This window comes from Liolophura sinensis, chromosome 2 (assembly GCF_032854445.1).
Source record: "Liolophura sinensis isolate JHLJ2023 chromosome 2, CUHK_Ljap_v2, whole genome shotgun sequence".
In the NCBI taxonomy this organism is placed as follows: Eukaryota; Metazoa; Mollusca; class Polyplacophora; order Chitonida; family Chitonidae; genus Liolophura; species Liolophura sinensis.
The window spans coordinates 23,566,848-23,588,008 of record NC_088296.1 but is presented as its reverse complement, the minus strand read 5'-3'; the positions used below and the strand labels follow the sequence as shown (position 1 = coordinate 23,588,008).

The window sequence follows — 21,161 nt, the reverse complement described above, 5'->3', positions numbered from 1 at the left end:
GTATGGTGCACATGAGAACCCTGCAGGTACTGATCATCAATTAGGGTAATACAGCGACATGTATGTACATGTAGTGTATGGTGCACATGAGAACCCTACAGGTACTGATCATCAATTAGGGGAATACAGCGACATGTATGTACATGTAGTGTATGGTGCACATGAGAACCCTACAGGTACTAATCATCAATGAGGGTAATACAGGGACATGTATGTACATGTAGTGTATGGTGCACATGAGAACCCTACAGGTACTGATCATCAATTAGGGTAATACAGTGACATGTATGTACATGTAGTGTATGGTGCACATGAGAACCCTACAGGTACTGATCATCAATTAGGGGAATACAGCGACATGTATGTACATGTAGTGTATGGTGCACATGAGAACCCTACAGGTACTGATCATCAATTAGGGTAATACAGCGACATGTATGTACATGTAGTGTATGGTGCACATGAGAACCCTACAGGTACTGATCATCAATTAGGGTAATACAGCGACATGTATGTACATGTAGTGTATGGTGCACATGAGAACCCTACAGGTACTGATCATCAGTTAGGGTAATACAGCTACATGTATGTACATGTGGTGTATGGTGCACATGAGAACCCTACAGGTACTAATCATCAATGAGGGTAATACAGTGACATGTATGTACATGTAGTGTATGGTGCACATGAGAACCCTACAGGTACTGATCATCAGTTAGGGTAATACAGCTACATGTATGTACATGTGGTGTATGGTGCACATGAGAACCCTACAGGTACTGATCATCAATTAGGGTAATACAGCGACATGTATGTACATGTAGTGTATGGTGCACATGAGAACCCTACAGGTACTGATCATCAATTAGGGTAATACAGCGACCTGTATGTACATGTAGTGTATGGTGCACATGAGAACCTTACAGGTACTGATCATCAATTAGGGTAATACAGCGACATGTATGTACATGTAGTGTATGGTGCACATGAGAACCTTACAGGTACTGATCATCAATTAGGGTAATACAGCGACATGTATGTACATGTAGTGTATGGTGCACATGAGAACCCTACAGGTACTGATCATCAATTAGGGTAATACAGCGACATGTATGTAAAAGTAGTGTATGGTGCACATGAGAACCCTACAGGTACTGATCATCAGTTAGGGTAATACAGCGACATGTATGTACATGTAGTGTATGGTGCACATGAGAACCCTACAGGTACTGATCATCAATTAGGGTAATACAGCGACATGTATGTACAAGTAGTGTATGGTGCACATGAGAACCTTACAGGTACTGATCATCAATTAGGGGAATACAGCGACATGTATGTACATGTAGTGTATGGTGCACATGAGAACCTTACAGGTACTGATCATCAGTTAGGGTAATACAGCGACATGTATGTACATGTAGTGTATGGTGCACATGAGAACCCTACAGGTACTGATCATCAATTAGGGTAATACAGCGACATGTATGTACAAGTAGTGTATGGTGCACATGAGAACCTTACAGGTACTGATCATCAATTAGGGGAATACAGCGACATGTATGTACATGTAGTGTATGGTGCACATGAGAACCCTACAGGTACTGATCATCAGTTAGGGTAATACAGCGACATGTATGTACATGTAGTGTATGGTGCACATGAGAACCCTACAGGTACTGATCATCAATTAGGGTAATACAGCGACATGTATGTACATGTAGTGTATGGTGCACATGAGAACCCTACAGGTACTGATCATCAATTAGGGTAATACAGCGACATGTATGTACATGTAGTGTATGGTGCACATGAGAACCCTGCAGGTACTGATCATCAATTAGGGTAATACAGCGACATGTATGTACATGTAGTGTATGGTGCACATGAGAACCCTACAGGTACTGATCATCAATTAGGGTAATACAGCGACATGTATGTACATGTAGTGTATGGTGCACATGAGAACCCTACAGGTACTGATCATCAATTAGGGTAATACAGCGACCTGTATGTACATGTAGTGTATGGTGCACATGAGAACCCTACAGGTACTAATCATCAATGAGGGTAATACAGCGACATGTATGTACATGTAGTGTATGGTGCACATGAGAACCCTACAGGTACTGATCATCAGTTAGGGTAATACAGCGACATGTATGTACATGTAGTGTATGGTGCACATGAGAACCCTACAGGTACTGATCATCAATTAGGGTAATACAGCGACATGTATGTACATGTAGTGTATGGTGCACATGAGAACCCTACAGGTACTGATCATCAATTAGGGTAATACAGCGACATGTATGTACATGTAGTGTATGGTGCACATGAGAACCCTACAGGTACTGATCATCAGTTAGGGTAATACAGCTACATGTATGTACATGTGGTGTATGGTGCACATGAGAACCCTACAGGTACTGATCATCAATTAGGGTAATACAGCGACATGTATGTACATGTAGTGTATGGTGCACATGAGAACCCTACAGGTACTGATCATCAATTAGGGTAATACAGCGACCTGTATGTACATGTAGTGTATGGTGCACATGAGAACCTTACAGGTACTGATCATCAATTAGGGTAATACAGCGACATGTATGTACATGTAGTGTATGGTGCACATGAGAACCTTACAGGTACTGATCATCAATTAGGGTAATACAGCGACATGTATGTACATGTAGTGTATGGTGCACATGAGAACCCTGCAGGTACTGATCATCAATTAGGGTAATACAGCGACATGTATGTAAAAGTAGTGTATGGTGCACATGAGAACCCTACAGGTACTGATCATCAGTTAGGGTAATACAGCGACATGTATGTACATGTAGTGTATGGTGCACATGAGAACCCTACAGGTACTGATCATCAATTAGGGGAATACAGCGACATGTATGTACATGTAGTGTATGGTGCACATGAGAACCCTACAGGTACTGATCATCAATTAGGGTAATACAGTGACATGTATGTACATGTAGTGTATGGTGCACATGAGAACCCTACAGGTACTGATCATCAATTAGGGTAATACAGCTACATGTATGTACATGTAGTGTATGGTGCACATGAGAACCCTACAGGTACTGATCATCACTGTTCATTTCTTCAAGGTGCTTATTAACAATGACAAAGTTCTGCCTTCCAAACTCCTGTAAAAACTGTCTATAGATCTAAATATACACAAAGACCCTGCACTGACTTGAGAAGTTCAAACTTCTGCCTGGAGGACATGTCTAATTATCTGTGATGTGTACATGATAAATACCCATAATGCATATGGTGCAGTGTGCAAACTTTAAAAGTGTTAAATTTATCTGTTTATCTGATTGGTGTTTTTCACCGTACTCAAGAATATTTCACTTATACGACGACGGCCAGCATTATGGAAGAGAGAAACCTATGACCATCCGCAGGTTGCTGGCAGACCTTCCCACGTATGGCCGGAGAGGATGCCAGCATAAAACTTGATCTCATGGTGAATGCATTGGTGAGAGGCTCATTTCGCCATGCTGACGTGCTAACCACCTCCTCCACGGCCCATAAAAGTGATACATGTATGTGCATGTATTAAAACATGTAGGAATTCACACTCTGTCTGTACTGTACACAGAATTAAAAACTTAGGCTATACTTCCAAACGAAAAACAGACTTCAACAATATGTTCATAGAACACCAGCCTAAATGTATTAAAAAACGTTTACACAACTTTGTATAATCTTCTCTCTTAATTTCACATAACAAATAATAAAAAAAAAATAATTTCTTTCAAATTAAGGACAACATCCTTGAAAAACCACAAAAAAATAAACATATGAACCAATTGGATTACAACATTTCATATCTTACATGTGCTGGATATTTAAATCCAAAATTAAAAACAAGAAGTAGCGCTATAGCACATGAATGAAAGCAACCTGCCAACAGGATCCCAATCCAGCACTTTCACATGTGCCTCAAGCATATATACAAATACACATCTTATATGCAGAGGTTGCTGTTCGAATTGAAATTGCCCAGGAAGTTTATAAAATTAACACCCCAATGACTCATTGATTAATGTGGGCAATTCAAACGGCTTTTTGTTCAGCTCAGCTTCTAATGGTAGCACAGTTAGTACAAGTACCTGTTTGGATGTTTTCCATATTTACAATGTATCTACAATGTATCCCATACAGTACATGTATGTATGGGAAATGTACATGTACACTAAAACAGGTCTCTCTTTTCTCTGAAATAAATGTCTGTTATAATGACTGCTCATCTACCCCGCTAAATTGTACAAGCATGTTAGCTGTGCAGCAACCCAAATCCTGCTGAGCTACATCTTATGCGCTTGAGGTTTTACGTCGTATTTAACAATTTTTCTGTCATATCACGAAGAGGAGTCATCAGGTGTTTGTATATAGATGTATGAAGTCTCTGGCATGATCAATGTGGATTTGATCTCAGGTCTTCTGGCTTCCAGACGGATGCTCTAACCACTAGACAACAGATGTTTTGATGTCTTCTATGTTTAAAATGCATCAAAATGTCCACGTATTCGGTAAATATATAAGTACACTAAAACAGGACTACTGGATTCTCCCCCTAACTGACATCAGTTAATATAATAATGTTAATTTGCAGCATTGCACCTCCACAAATGTTTCGGAATTGTTGTAATTAGGGAGTACACAAGTACTGCCGTTCATAAACAGGTAAAGCTCTCACCCAAATCATTACAACAGACATTAATGATCCCCACCACAACATTCTGAGGCTTGCAGAAGCCCCAGTCATGGCATGGTAACAACTGTGTTTATTGTTAAACTCTAGGCATGTTTTCATAGCTCCCTGATGGTGTTCATACATCTATGTGTAGCAGGGTGATATACAGGTATTTCCCTTAGTCTAGTGGTAGATGCGTGGACTCCAAATCCAGAAATCACTGGTTCAAATCTCCAGCTGGCAAGTCGGGTCACATGTATATAGTAACTGTAGTCAATCTTCTACAACATGATTAATTCCAACACATCTGCAAATTTTACAGCTCTCTCAACTTCTCATAAAATCTTACATATTTTGTCGTGGTAGTATGAGTTAGCATACACTGCATGGTATTACCTTATTTCCTCACCCGATTCGCCTATCAAAGGTCTACTTTCAGTACACAGTATGCACATTTTTAATTTGCTTTTGGAGACATAACTACATTGGCCAGTTTCAAGGCTTCACAAAAACTATAATTTTATCAGTTAGCATTACTTCACTAAATTGAAAATCGGTCCAATTCTGCATATCAATCTGTAAAACGAGGTGAGCGTTTAAATTCATTGTAAAACCGCTGCTCGTGTCGATTTCTTGTGTAGACAGTGGAAATATCTGAAACTGCTGAAAACAGACCTGAATGTTACTTATTAAGTATTCACTTGAAGTGAACTAGCTGAACTTGAAATATAGTTTACATATACCGGTAACAGTATTCTATAAGTAAGCTTATTTTCCCATCTCATAAACCTGCTGCTCAACACACTGACATATACAGGGCCTTCACATGTACCTGTGTGTACAAGAGAACTGTGTTTTTTTTTTGTGTGGCCTACTTTTGATGGACTGATGAAAATATCATGACCACTGCAATCGGATTAGTGCTTAAGAATAGGGTAAAGCTATGAATAGGGGGTGTGGCAATAGTCCCGGTAGTCGACATACATGACGAACATGTGTCCTTACAAGTGTAAATGTACCTGCTTTTATTATTAGTCACCTCACCAAACTTGTAATAAACTGCCTGCCACCAAAATTCACCAAACACGTGGCTTCCTAAGGCAATCGACTGGGGAGATTTCGCAAAGACAGGTACATGACTGAACTCGTGTCTGCCTGATACCAGGGTTATCATTATCAGCATGGTGAAGATGCGGCGTTTATCGAGTATGGCGTTAACAACGTACTCATCTTTTCAACCACCGAGACAAATCGTTAAAAACACTTACCTGGGTTGATGATCAGCTTCTTATCAGCTCGAATGAATAAGAAATCAGCCGTAAAACGGCTTCGTATAGCGCAGAACTGCAAAATTATCCACGTAGGCAAACAGGCCGCTTTTCATCTGGCCGCCGCCATATTTGATCACGTGACACGCTGCTGTCAAGGGGTGGTGCGCGCGCTGAACACGTGTGACACTGTATACAGGACACAACCAGGTGGGAAAAACCACAAGTCGTTATGTCACAGGTCAGGCCTGCAACGTGTCGTCCTTAACACGGGTAGAAAAATATGTTTTTTGTTTCATTTTCAACGGTAACCATCCGTAGACTTGCCGATATAGAAGCGTATTTTCAAACAAAGGGTATAGTAGGCTATATCATGCACATAGGCGTATATTGTTAAATGTAGGCTCTGCAAGCAGTCCTACATAGACGACCTGTCACTGGAAACATATTATTCATACATATATGTATTATCTTGTGAGATGCGAGTGTAATGGTTCATCTTCTACAAATTCTGCAGGTAATGTAGCGTTTTGGATAGTTCTTCTTCTGTATTTACCGTGTGGTGTTTTAGAAGGGGTTTTTTTTTATAAGCCATGTATTTATTGTTTCGTTTTGGGTGGTTCACGGTGTTCTGAACAGTTCGTCCTAAAACCTACCCGAACAGTGTTGTTTTGAACAGTTCGTACTAAAACCTGCCCTTACTGTGATGTTCTGGAAAATTCTTCCTTTGTATTTACGGTGTGGTGTTTTAGAAGGGTTTTTTTTTTTTAAGATATGTTTTGTTTTGGGCGGTTCCTCACAAAACATACAAGCATTATGGTGTTCTAGACAGTTCGTCCTAAAACCTGCCCAAACAGTGTTGTTTTGGACAGTTCGTACTAAAATGTGCCCTTACTGTGGTGTTCTGGAAAATTCTTCCTCTGTATTTACGGTGTGGTGTTTTAGAAGGGTTTTTTTTTATATGTTTTGTTTTGGGCGGTCCCTCACAAAACATACAAGCATTATGGTGTTCTAGACAGTTCATCCTAAAACCTGCCAGTGTTGTTTTGGACAGTTCGTACTAAAATGTGCCCTTACTGTGGTGTTCTGGAAAATTCTTCCTCTGTATTTACGGTGTGGTGTTTTAGAAGGGTTTTTTTTATATGTTTTGTTTTGGGCGGTCCCTCACAAAACATACAAGCATTATGGTGTTCTAGACAGTTCATCCTAAAACCTGCCCGAACAGTGTTGTTTTGGACAGTTCGTACTAAAATGTGCCCTTACTGTGGTGTTCTGGAAAATTCTTCCTCAGTATTTACGGTGTGGTGTTTTAGAAGGGTTTTTTTTATATGTTTTGTTTTGGGCGGTCCCTCACAAAACATACAAGCATTATGGTGTTCTAGACAGTTCATCCTAAAACCTGCCAGTGTTGTTTTGGACAGTTCGTACTAAAACGTGCCCTTACTGTCGTGTCTTGGAAAGTTAGTCCTAAAATCTACCTGTGCCGCACATGGTGTTATGAACATTTCGTCCTGACAGTTCGTCCTAAAGCCTGTCCATATTGTGGTGTTTTGGACAGTGCGTCATAAAACCTGTCCGTATCTATCGTGCATGGAGATTTTAGTGAGTGAGTGAGTGCTTGGGGTTTAACGTCGTACTTAACGATTATTCAGTCTTATGACGACGGATTCCTTACAGTACATGCAATGTGCCTCCGTTGTGCAAAACGGATTTCCACCGCTGTTTTATCTAGTGCTGCTTCACTGAGAAGACTTACCGAAGGCAAGTAAGCCGCCCCGTCCCCGTCCCCTTAGTGCTGAACGCCAAGCGGGAATTCTACCAACTGTACCAGCTACCCATATTATGGTGTTCTAGACAATTCGTTCCAAAACCTGCCCGTATATCATGGTGTTTTGGACAGCGTCCGAAAGCCTGTCCGTGTTGTGGTGTTTGGATAGTTCGTCCTAAAGCCTGCCCGTGTTGTTGAGTTTTGGACGGTTCCTAATAAAGCCCGTCCGTGCTGTTGTGTTTTGGATAGTTCCTCCTAAAGCCTGCCCGTGTTGTTGTGTTTTGGACGGTTCCTCCTGAAGCCTGCCCGTGCAGCGGTGTTTTGAACAGTTCGTCCTAAAACCTGCTCGTATTGTTGTGTTTTGGACGGTTCCTCCTGAAGCCTGCCCGTGCAGCGGTGTTTTGGACAGTTCGTCCTAAAACCTGCTCGTGTTGTTGTGTTTTGGACGGTTCCTCCTAAAGCCTGCCCGTTTAGCGGTGTTTTGGACAGTTCGTCCTAAAACCTGCTCGTGTTGTTGTGTTTTGGACGGTTCCTCCTTAAGCCTGCCCGTGCAGTGGTGTTTTGGACAGTTCGTCCTAAAACCTGCTCGTGTTATTGTGTTTTGGATGGTTCTTCCTGAAGCCTGCCCGTTTAGCTGTGTTTTGGACAGTTCGTCCTAAAACCTGCTCGTGTTATTGTGTTTTGGACGGTTCCTCCTGAAGCCTGCCCTTGGAGTGGTGTTTTGGACAGTTCGTCCTAAAACCTGCTCGTGTTGTTGTGTTTTGGACGGTTCCTCCTGAAGCCTGCCCGTGCAGTGGTGTTTTGGACAGTTCGTCCTAAAACCTGCTCGTGTTATTGTGATTTGGACGTTTCCTAATAAAGCCACTCCCTGTTGTTGTGTTTTGGGCGGTTCCTAATAAAGCCTGTCCGTGTTGTTGTGTTTTGGACGGTTCCTAATAAAGCTTGTCCGTGTTGTTGTGTTTTGGACGGTTCCTAATAAAGCCCGTGCGTGCTGTGGTGTATTGGACGGTTCGTCCTAAAATCGTTGTTTTTTGACAGTTCGTACTAAATAAAAAATATCTGCATTGTGGTTTTTTGTGTTCGTCTTCTAGAAACCATTTTCATGTGTCTGTGACGAAATACTATGCATTTATAGGCCTTAGTATATAAACGCATATTGATCGAACCTGAAGATCGTTTTCAGACACTGTGTAAGACGATTTTGAGATCAACACAAGACGAACAGTTTTCCACCTTAAGCAATTCAGATCAATTACATTCTAGCACGGTCTAAACTCTTATTCATGGACAATGCGCACCATCTGCCTGGTTAGCATTTGTTGTTATGTAAGCGGCTTGAGACGTCCATACAGGTGATATATGTGCCTATACACGAGCCATGCCATGCCACGCCACGAGTAAACATAATGAAACAGAACCAGTGGTGATCGGCTACAGTGCAAGAAATGCGACCGAGATAGTATTTATAAACAGGTTTACTCTTGGAAACCAAAAATAGATCACATTTTATATAAAGTATCGAAATGACGATGCAAAAGAAGGACGTCATCGTAATTGCGAGTCACACTTATGAAAACAGCACTTATATATCTGTATGTATATGTATGCTCTGAATTTAACGTATGACGAGGAGTCATTAGATGTGTGTACATATGCTGTGTCTTTTCGTGGCAGGGCGAGTCCGTGCTGCCAAAGTGCTGCTGCCACTGAAACATCATGCCGCAGACACCGGAGATGAGGCATCCGCCCAGTCACGTTATACTAACACTGCACCAACCAGTCCTGTTTCCTTTCTCTAACATCCCAGTGCTGAGCGCCAAGCGAGGCAGCAACAAGTACCATTTTGTAAAATCTTTGGCATGACCCGGACCCGGGTTTGATCCCGGGTCTACATGAATGGAATTAAATGTATTTAAATACATGAATTCTAAGGTGGGAATTATGGGAATTATTTGTGTACAGGGTTGCATGCGACGGAGACTTCGCAGATACTCCTAATATACCTATTTGCTATTGACATATTTTTGTGAAGTGCACTCAAGAGAATAACCTGTTAATTTTACCATAAAATCCGTTCTATCGGTAATTCTATAGCGTATTCTGTTATTACAGTTTAATGCTGTGTCATATTCAACATAATATCCTGTTAGTCTTACAGAATCTTAACGTTGAATTAGTTGAAAATGTGTATTATATTTAACAGAAAAATCTGTTGCAAAAGCAGCATTCTAGCATTGCCTAGACAACAGACTTTCTGTTAAAATGAACAGATTTTTTGAGTGTCCTTGCATTGTGCAAACGTCTTTATACATTGTGCTCTTCTGATGTTTTACGAAGTCATCAGCTCTCTCGATTATCACTAGTTTACAAACGTTTAATTTAGGCCAATATACTTATGGTTCATAAGCTTACACACAGCTTTGGAAGTGTCGTCGTGCCCAAGAGCTTCTTACCTTTTAATTACGGTGGTCAGATTTAAGAGTCGGGGAAATTGGAATGTCAGGAGACTAGTAAAACAATGGTCTTTGTAAGTTGAATTAAATGGCGTAACTAATGACTAGATCTGGATCTGACCACACAACCCCAATGGTCAGGCGTTTGATGGTCACAGCCGAGGAGCTTAAAGCGTGCGAGCGGGACAATGACTCGAGCCTCTCACCAAAGCGGTAGCTCTGAGTTCAAGCCCATGTAATTAATAGTAAAGTCCTCTTCGGCCGCTTACGTGGAAAGGTCTGTCAGCAATGTGCGAATGGTTGTGAGTTAGCCCAGTCTCCTCCCACTACAATGCTGGCGGCCGTCGAATAAATGAAATGTTCTTGAGTTCGGCGTAAAACACTAATCAAATAAATAAACAAACAAATAAATAAATACATTAATAAGTAAATAAATAAATAAAGTACACATCTGAGCCATGCAGCGACGACTCGTTACCTACGGATTAGGAAATAAATGGATTATCTTTTACTTAGGCTGCTTTGCCATGCCAAGGTTTAATTGTATAGTAGTCGGCCTATCCGGACAAAATTAATAATGAGAACGCTCTTCAAGCGTGGTTCTGTATATATCCACACACAATAACCGTAAATCTGGCCGGCGTGAAAGAAATACTAAGCGTCAAACATAATGGACGCTCCGGGTCAACAAACCCAATGCCAATTCCCACCCCAACAAGACAAACCACCAACAGTGACCAAAGTACTAAAGTAAGTAAAAAGATTAGGACTGAGTCAACAGTTTCCACAAAGACGAAAGGAATATCCGCGTATATTTAGCCAGTATCATTTATAATGGCGCATGCAGTGTATAAGTTGTCGTGAATGAATCATATTGATCTCAGTTGCGATTTGAAGGTCACTGTTCTTATATCCGTCGTGGAGCTTTTCTGAAACACGATGCATATCGAGCCCGTGTATAGCTCCGTGTTAAGTGCTATTAGACAGAACTTTAGTGCAGAAATCCAGACAGTGATTCTGCGCACTCCGTCCATATTTACTCTCAAGAGAATTATACACACTGTAAAATTTAAAAAGCAAGATTTGATACGATTGGTGGAATGTCCTTGACATACTAGTTTGCCGTTGGCTGAAATCGTCACAGACAGAGCAAGCTATGGTTAACGTGCGGCAATTTCAAAACAAAAAGAAAATGACTTTATTATGCATACGTTTTAATATTTGTTTCTTTATGCGATTGTTCTTTAACGTCATACTGAATTTAAAAAAAAAACCCTCAATATAGCCTACGACCGGCCTTTGGCAAGTCATTGAGGAACTTTACCACTTCTGACGTAGCCTACAGATAGGCACACCATATTAATTGGGGAAAAAAACAAAATATAGTGGGCTTCAATGAACATGAAGCTGTACAATCGGACAAAGAAGCATTGTCGATCGCTTATTCTTGTCAAGGCCCCATAGACAGTGAGAGGGGCAGAATATAAATATTCCCTGCCCAAAGCCGGTTTTGAACCCGCGCCTCCTGTGTCACAGTAATCGAATGATCAGCATCTTTAACCGCTACACCATGACCCGCTTTCAAACCCTTTCTAGAGTCAATGAGAAAATAACACCCAAATATCAAAAAAATCAAAAAAGTTATCTTTTGAAACATGATGTTGAAATGTTTTTTTTTCTTCCTGAAAGGTAGTTTTAAAAATTCGGTACATGTTTTGGTTCTTTACAGTGAGCGATAATTATTTGTTAATTCATTAACAGCAGTAGTCTGGTGTAGATTTGCTTAGGCTATCCTCTGACATAAAGCCTTACCGTGGCAGACACATTTAAGAGCAACCTCGAATCCTTCAGCAAAATTTCCAGACCAATGACACATTCTAATGTTTGTTAATCCAGTAACTGATAAATATATGTTTTTTTTTCTGGTTCTTCAAATATAAATTTTAAGACATAATGCATCTCGCTATACAAAAAAACCAACAATTCCTACATTTCACATAACAAGGGAGACAGCCCCTATCACTCCTGAGCCTGGGAAGCTTAGGTAGGGTTATCTCCCATGCAGTCCGTTCAGAGATATTGACTTGGATATTCTGAGTGAGTGAGTGCTTGGGGTTTAACGTCGTACTCAACAATTTTTCAGTCATATGACGACGAAGGAATCATTAGGGTGCATGTACGTGTAATGTGCCTCCTTGTTGCAGGACGGATTTCCACCGCCCTTTTATTTAGTGCTGCTTCACTGAGACGACTTACCGAAGGCAAGTAAGCTGCCCAGAGCCATTATGCTGATACGGGTGAACCAGTCGTTGCACTATCCCCTTCATGCTGAACGCCAAGCGAGGAAGTTACAACTTCCTCTTTTAAAGTCTTAGGTGTGACTCGATCAAGGACTGATCCTGGATCTACCGGTCCCGAAGCGGGCGCTCTACCAACTGTGCTATCTGGGCCGGTACTTGGATATTGTGTGTTTACATCCAAAACCAGTGAGTCAATGACTGAACGGAGCTTGTGTCACAAATGCTCGGTGGTTTTACCAGGGGACCCCGGTTTCTTACACACATAAAACCGACCGACTTCTACAAGTGAAAAACACTTTAATGTGGCATTACGCGTTCAAATAATCAATACATATGGATGTATGTATGTATGGATGTATGTATGTATGTATGTATGTATGTATGTATGTATGTATGTATGTATGTATGTAGGCCTATGTATGTAAGGTCTGTCAGCAACCTGCGGATGGTCGTGGGTTTCCCCCGGGCTGTGCCCGGTTTCCACCCACCATAATGCTGGCCGCCGTCGTATAAGTGAAATATTCTTGAGTACGGCGTAAAACACCAATCAAATGAATAAATAAATTTTATTTATAAAATGGCGTGCTGTAATACATTTTATTTCTTTATTTATTGGATTGGTGTTTTACGCCGTATTCAAGAATATTTCACTTATACAACGGCAGCCAGCATTATGGTGGGAGGAAACCATTAGTGCTTTTTCACTGTAACAACACGCTGAACCAGGTAGGTTGTGCCTGCCCAACCACAGCATATGGTTGTAGGGTAATTTACCTTGGACACGTCAACTGGACGGGACAGCATATTTGAAGACATGTCACACACTAGTGGAATTCCAAGACTACACTGATAAAACAAATGTTTATCATTTAAACATACCTTTGCAACATATAATGAACGTGCTTAACAAGTTAATGCCTTTCAGTAAATATCGGACTCGTACCTATACTATTTGGAGCGTTAAAAATGATTCCTATAATTTGATCCCTTTTATACATTTTAGGCAATTCATAAGCTATTTTGAACGGTAACACGTGCACACACTATAATAACTGTCTATTTTTAATATGTCCAAGAGGTGTTTATTTTTCAAATACACGCGTTTTTTCTAAATATATTGATTTATTTTATAAATACATGCACTATTTTACTCACATTTATAGTATAAATGCAATAATTTATGAAGTAGATTGGATAGGTTTATTGCTTAAACGGAGTGATTTAAGTTTTCAATGCATGTGATGAGCATTGTAAAGCGGTCTTAGTATCAGTTGTTGGATAAACATGTTTAAAGTGTTTAAGTATTAAACATGCTACAATTAAACACCAAGCACGTTTATTACCTGCTGTAAAGATATGTTTAAATGTTAACCATTTGTTTTTTTCAGTGTATATTTAGCAATTAAGCAGATGTGTGAGTAAATGTCACATGTTTACTTTTTCATGTTTATTAAATTTTTTTACATTTCGTCTATTTGTATTTTTGGAAAATATCCACCATACTAGAAATGTAACAGAAATGTGTATATAAACTTAACACTTTTGTTAAGTATGTAGTCTTAGCAAGACCTGTAATTATAATAAAAGACTTATCTCACTTTGGAGTCAAAATCACGCAGGAAACAAGTTTGGATTGCTCATTCAAGTAACCTTGTTGATCAGTTTAGCATAATACATAAGCAAAAATCGTCAAAATAATCGTCAAAATGATTTTTTTCGGATTTAATTTGCTTACTCATTTTAGTAAGTAATGCAAAATTAAGTATGTTACATCGAAACGGAGGGACTTCATGATCTGGTTGGCTGTTGGTGGTTTTGTCGTTCACTTTGAGCAGAATAGAGGATACATACCCTTCTGTCAGCCATGTGTATCTTTGGTTGTATCTAGTCCATATCAATCACTGAATCAGTTTATGACCACTTAAACACCCGAGACCATCTTACACATTGTACTTTTAGTATCATTTAGAAGCCGTGCTGTAATAGAGCGCCCAAGTCCTCTATATCACTAGCAATAAACATGTAATTAACATGTCTGGATCATGAGGTCAAGCCACGGGCTATCCGCTGTTACAACGCCGTACATGCTGTATGTACTTTGCTACATAAGTCAAAATAAAGGGCACTCGCAGACGAACTGTTACTCGACGAAATAAAAACGTAGCTTCTACAGTGGCACCCCAACAGGTAATATTACCCTTATTGTCATCGAGGCGCTAGGGTGTGTATTACTCTGTTGCTGGACGCCACATTATATATTTGTGAACATCCACAGTATTGTCATATGTTGATCAGAATAAAACATAAAACCGCACAATTTGCATCAAGCGTCTCTTTCTTCTGGTTAATAAAGCACTTCTATATTTTAGTGTTCCGAGAACAGCAGAGGATGGATTCACTCTTCGGTGGAGCAAACATCTTCTCTTTTTGTCACCATAAAATCTGTCGATAGTAACATAGTCAGGTAATTTTGACACAGACAAATTTCATATCGGTTCGCCTTTCAAAATGGTTTCCCTTTGCGTAGTTTGCATGAATAGTAACTGTAACTCTCGGTGGTATTTTTGCACACAAAGTTCTTTCCTCCTCTGGTAATGTAAGGGATTTCTGTTGCTGTTGTTGTTTTTTTTGTTGTTGTTTTTGTGGGGTTTTTTTGCACTTTTGCTAGTTTAACAGCATTGTAAGAGTATTATCTGACTGGAAATCAAACGATAAAATAAAATCCCCTACATTACATGAAGGAATAGTCGTGGCTTGTCCTTGGCAATGCCTGGTTCATTTGGTCACGTGTCCGCGTGGTAAACGGGGTTTCGACAAAGCACAAACAATATGGCGGCGACATCTACGATGGCGCAGATGATAAAGAAAAATCTGTCCAAGATCAGAGAGACGAGGATCCAGTCCTGAATGATGGCTTTTTCTTCCTCCTCTTTGTCCTCGATCCTCCTGTGAAGGACGCCTAAATCCTCCATCGGGGGTTTCCCCTCAGTGTTCAACACGTAGTGGTCATGGCGATACATAGTCTTTATCGCGTGCTCTTCGCCTTCGACGGCTTCTGATTTTTCAGTCACGTGACCGTTTGGAACATTGTCATTGGCCCTGTCAGGGTGTACTGATACCAGTTCAACCTCCTAAAACAAGGAAGAAAACCTTATAATGTAAGCGTTAAAGCAAACATTCGTACACCAGCTGTAAACGATGAAAGAGAATGCGGAGTCAAAGATCTCAATGATCATTTCCAAAACAACCTAAAACATCCGTTTCCAACAAATAATTTGTTTTTATATATAAATAACGTATAGTAAATGAAGCTGATAACATGTAAGAGAAAAACTGAGGTCATCAGTTTTCAGTGCAGCGGAAGACAGTCGATATTCCAAGTAGGGCATCCCAATTCAAAACTCTTCCCAGTTTAAAACTCACAATCCGAAAAAAAAATTTCTGTAATTTACAAATATTTATTTATTTATTTGATTGGTGTTTTACGTCGTACTCAAGAACATTTCACTTATACGATGGGGGCCAGCATTATGGTGCATGGGAGAAAACCGGGCAGAGTGAAAAGCCACGACCATGTGGAGGTTGCTGGCAGACATTTCCACGTACGGCCGGAGAAGAAGCCAGTCTGAGCTCAGACTGAACTCACAGCGACTGCATTGGTGAGAGGCTCCTGGGTCATTACGCTGCGCTAACGCGCTAATCAACTGAGCCACGGAGGTCCCCCAATTTACAAATATAGATAGGAGTATCTCGGTCGTGCTTGTATTAGAATTGTTCATAAAAGCACCATGTTGGTGTAAAAGAAATGGGTGCTTGTACAGTTGGGAGAAATTGCATGACACATGCATGACAGCTATGAAGCAGATCGCCTGATATCCCGACTGCTCAGCCCATATTTGCCGACCGCAGTGTTATACTAATAGTAAAGATCAAGACACCTATTAGACAGTATCAGTACACTACACAATGCGTTGTGTACATGTGAAGATTCACTAAACTAACAATGCAAGTACCTTTTCGTCTTTCAGAAGATGTTAAGCTAGACAAACACGCACATCTACACAGAAATGAATAAGGATCTTCAAGGGCTGGTGTAATAAATGCATATATGTGCACTGTTTGCTATTTTCAGCTTCTCGCTACCATTGGATAACACACTTGACCAGTCAGCCAGTCGATCAGTCAGTCGGTCGGTGGCAGCAAGATAGTTGGTCGGTGACAGTCAGATAGTTACCCAGTCAGCCAATCAGACAGTTAGTCAACCAGTCCATCAGTCAACCAGCCAGTTCACCAGTCAGTCCTTCAGCCCATCAGTTAGTTAGTAAAACAGTCAGTGAGTCCCACAGTCAGATAGAGTCAGTCTACCAGTGAAAGAATCAACTTGTGCTTGGTTAGTTGCATCTAAACTATAGTCATATACACTCTTACAAATATATGAATATCATTAAATCGACTTATTATTTGCAAATTATATTGAACAGTTAAAGGAAAGATCTCGTTCTAAATACAATTCCTAAAAAAAGCAATTTACCGTTCCGTTTGACGAATGATCAGTCGAATTCTTCTCCATAAGCCTTGCAGGTTTTTTCCGTGACCGTTTCTCAGTTTGCAACCTAAGAGTTTTCTCTATCAAGTTTCCGTAAAAGAGGATGTGGCCGAGTTTTCCGATGATTAACGAACGAACCCACCTCGGCAGCGGAAATCCCCGAGATCCTCGGAAGTGAAGATGTAAGATGAAGACGCCTAGGGCCGTTGACAAGGAAACTATGCAAATACACACCCCAAAATACTGACCTGCAAACGAGATGATAATTCAACATTAGATTCTACATTCAAGATAAGTAAGACATCAATCATTCAATGTGAATGGCTTCTTGGTGGAGGATCAGTGGTTATAGTCACCAAGACTCCAGGAATTACGGGAATCTGGAGGGGTCGACTTCCCACGTGTTTGAGCGATTACAGAAAAGTATATGTGTCCTTAGCGTCAAATCACACATTCATATACCACTCGAAAACCTTGAAAAGTTTCCATGTCGATAACGACGAGACCCTTTTCCGATATAGACAACATCACCGATCAGGACTCATTGGAAAATGTAAGCCATAATTATACAAATAGAAAATAAAGCTAGTGATACATATTAAAGACAAAAGCTCTCATTAGTTTTCAATGACGTTCAAGTAAATGCTTAAATAGCAGCAAATTACACAGTAGAATTAGGTAAACATAGGCAGTGATGTTGCAGTTTATTAGATGCAACTGCCTTAGAATTGCTCAGTTAACAACGATCACACGACCTACCTACAATAGGGATAACTTGAGACTGGGGTGGCATGATTTCTGCCACGAGCAGCAGGAAGACAGTCAGACCTAACAGAATGGTCACGTTCAGGGATATCTTCTCCCCGGATTCCGCCGGAAGTAAGAATGTCGTCAGATGGAGCATAGTGATGAGTATACACGGGATGATGATGTTGTATATATAGTAGAGGGAGCGTCGCTGAAGCACCATTGTAAACGTCACATCCGGGAAGGGATGGTCGCAACAGGGATACATCAGCTCGTGGCGTATAACCTCGATCATCACCAGCCGCCATTCGCCGTTGTCCACGTAAGAGCTGGTGTCGCCGCGGCTCGACTTGTTTCGGACATCCAGAAGGTTTCCGGTGAACGCCCATGAGCCGAACACGAAGATGCATTTCTGAAAGTCGTAGGGAAACTCGCTCACGTCCATTTTACAGGAAGTTTCTATGGTGCGCGGGTACAACCACCTCACTGTTCCGTCGTATGATGCGGCGATTAAGAAATCCATAGGGTCTTTACCAGTCTCTAACCCGACTCTGGAAATGAAAGGGAAAGAAGAAAAAATATGTAAAAATTGGGAAAATGGGAAACTAGACATCTGCATGATAAAGTCACATTGTACAATAACTCCTTCAGACGCACAATGAGCCTCTTGTCGTCAATCTGATTCCCGGAACTCTCTAGGCTGATATCAAAAGCAAACGGTTGTTATGTGAGAAAAGAAAAATAAATAAAAAAAAATAAAATGTTAAAATGTTAGTAATGTTAAATCCAACACTTTGACAATGGTAAAGACAGGTAAGAGGTTGTAATGTTGTACCATCAAAGAAGTGACGGAAATTTAACACTACAAATTCACTCTTGTAGTTGGTATGTTCGGTACTCTAAATGTTCAAATATTATAATTTAATATTATGTTACAACTTTTAAGCAATTATTACGCAGCGTAACATTTTAAAATGGTTGGACTCATTTTGCATGTCTCACTTTAACACTTAGAAAATGTTGACTACTTCACATTAGCGTTTGAAGAGCCATAAAATTTAAAAACAGGGCAGCCCATTAGCTCTCATTTTGAACAGAATGATGCTTGGTTTGAACACACAACACGCTAAAAATAAAAAAAAAACATGACAGCTTAAACTTAAGAGCACCTTCATTCTAAATGGAATTGACGAGTTATTGGGTTAGTGATTAATTTTTTATATGTAGAAATTTCCACTTATTTAAAAACAGACACGTACTACACACAAGATTTTCGCTGAATTTTGACCTAAGTGAACGGTGAGGGCACCTGTTCACATCAAACTTCACCTACTCGTTATATAGGACGATATCAGGCTTCCATATCATATCGGCAGCGACGTGAATTGAACTGACGTTACCGAAATCGGAGCGGTTCCATCTTAACTGTGGGTCATACCATGTCTGAAAAAAAGACAAGTAAGTCTCCGTTTAATTATTCATATTAGATTGACCTCACAGCGATGGCCTGAAAAAGCTCATGGCTGATCGCCTCAAGACTTAACAACGATGGCCTGAAGACCTCACAGCGATTGCCAGAGGACCTCACCAGACTCAAAATAAGTGGCCGACGACGTCTGTGTGGCCGCCTGCGCAGCTCAACATTCGCGGAAGATCACCTTTCATCCGCCAATGTGGTGTCCATATCCGTGAATATGACGTGAGAAAGTTCATAAGTAGCTTATTTATTTATTTATTTATTTATTTTATTTCATTGGTGTTTTACGCCGCACTCAAGAATATTTCCCTTACACGACGGCGGCTCAGATAAATTTAAATACATGCGTCTAGAGACAAAGCCATGTGTATAGTGCCATAAAGTAAATACACATTCATTATTATCGATTCACCAATTTCACAATATTTACGAGATGTGTACACCAACGTATATCTACTTATATATTACTCACCAATCGAACCCAAATTTCACTCTGTAAGACTTGAATCTTTTCGTTCTGAGAATTATAAAACAGTGCATGTTTGAAATAACAGATACTAATTCCCTTTTACAGTTCAGTCAAGGTATTACCATTTAATACTTTGCAAAAGCGTTTGGTAAAAGTACTTTTGTGTGGTTTGTAACATTATGCCACTCTAGTTATTATTTTTTCCCTGTACTCATTTAACAGATATCTTCCATATTACATGTATGTAGATCACCACATTACATGCATGCAAGCCACCACATTACATGTATTTAGGCCACCACATTGCATGTATGTAGATCACCACATTACATGTATGTAAGCCACCACATTACATGTATGTAGGCCACCACATTACATGTATGTAGACCACCACATTACATGTATATAGACCACCATATTACATGTATGTAGGCCACCACATTACATGTATGTAGACCACCACATTACATGTATATAGACCATCATACTACATGTATGTAGATCACCACATTACATGTATGTAGATCACCACATTACATGTATGTAGATCACCACATTACATGTATATAGACCATCATACTACATGTATGTAGATCACCACATTACATGTATGTAGATCACCACATTACATGTATGTAGATCACCACAATACATGTATGTAGACCACCACATTACATGTATGTAGGCCACCACATTACATGTATGATGACCACCACATTACATGTATATAGACCACCATACTACACGTATGTAGATCACCACATTACATGTATGTAGACCACCACATTACATGTATATAGATCACCATATTACACGTATGTAGATCACCACATTACATGTATATAGACCATCATACTACATGTATGTAGATCACCACATTACATGTATGTAGATCACCACATTACATGTATGTAGATCACCACAATACATGTATGTAGACCACCACATTACATGTATGTAGGCCACCACATTACATGTATGATGACCACCACATTACATGTATATAGACCACCATACTACACGTATGTAGATCACCACATTACATGTATGTAGACCACCACATTACATGTATATAGATCACCATATTACACGTATGTAGATCACCACATTACATGTATGTAGACCACCACATTACATGTATGTAGATCACCACATTACATGTATGTAGGCCACCACATTACATGTATGTAGACCACCATACTACATGTATGTAGGCCACCACATTACATGTATGTAGACCACCACATTGCATGTATATAGACCACCATACTACATGTATGTAGATCAACACATTACATGTATGTAGACCACCACATTACATGTATGTAGATCACCACATTACATGTATGTAGACCACCACATTACATGTATGTAGACCACCACATTACATGTATGTAGACAACC

At 40.1% G+C, this 21,161-nt stretch overlaps 3 protein-coding genes across 6 annotated transcripts in view; all 3 read right to left on the bottom strand.

Annotated features, from left to right (window-relative positions):
- The window catches only part of LOC135462662 (alpha-1,3-mannosyl-glycoprotein 2-beta-N-acetylglucosaminyltransferase-like), a 103,835-nt gene extending 97,717 nt beyond the window's left edge, over window positions 1-6,118 (bottom strand). For both annotated transcript variants that reach the window (XM_064739886.1, XM_064739889.1), the window contains exon 1: window positions 5,998-6,118. The gene's annotated coding sequence lies outside the window, so the exon portion shown is untranslated. The remainder of the gene's footprint in view (window positions 1-5,997) is intronic.
- LOC135463214 (dynein axonemal heavy chain 6-like) overlaps window positions 1-21,161 on the bottom strand; it is a 437,090-nt gene that overhangs the window by 231,215 nt on the left and 184,714 nt on the right. The window lies entirely within an intron of this gene.
- The window catches only part of LOC135462809 (neuronal acetylcholine receptor subunit alpha-9-like), a 45,603-nt gene continuing 38,747 nt past the window's right edge, over window positions 14,306-21,161 (bottom strand). For all 3 annotated transcript variants that reach the window (XM_064740080.1, XM_064740081.1, XM_064740082.1), the window contains 5 exons: window positions 19,761-19,805; window positions 19,145-19,254; window positions 17,824-18,362; window positions 17,050-17,312; window positions 14,306-15,649 (listed from right to left, as the gene is read on the bottom strand). In XM_064740080.1, coding sequence (XP_064596150.1) covers window positions 15,302-15,649; window positions 17,050-17,312; window positions 17,824-18,362; window positions 19,145-19,254; window positions 19,761-19,805 — 1,305 coding nt within the window. In that variant the 3' untranslated portion in view covers window positions 14,306-15,301. The remainder of the gene's footprint in view (window positions 15,650-17,049; window positions 17,313-17,823; window positions 18,363-19,144; window positions 19,255-19,760; window positions 19,806-21,161) is intronic.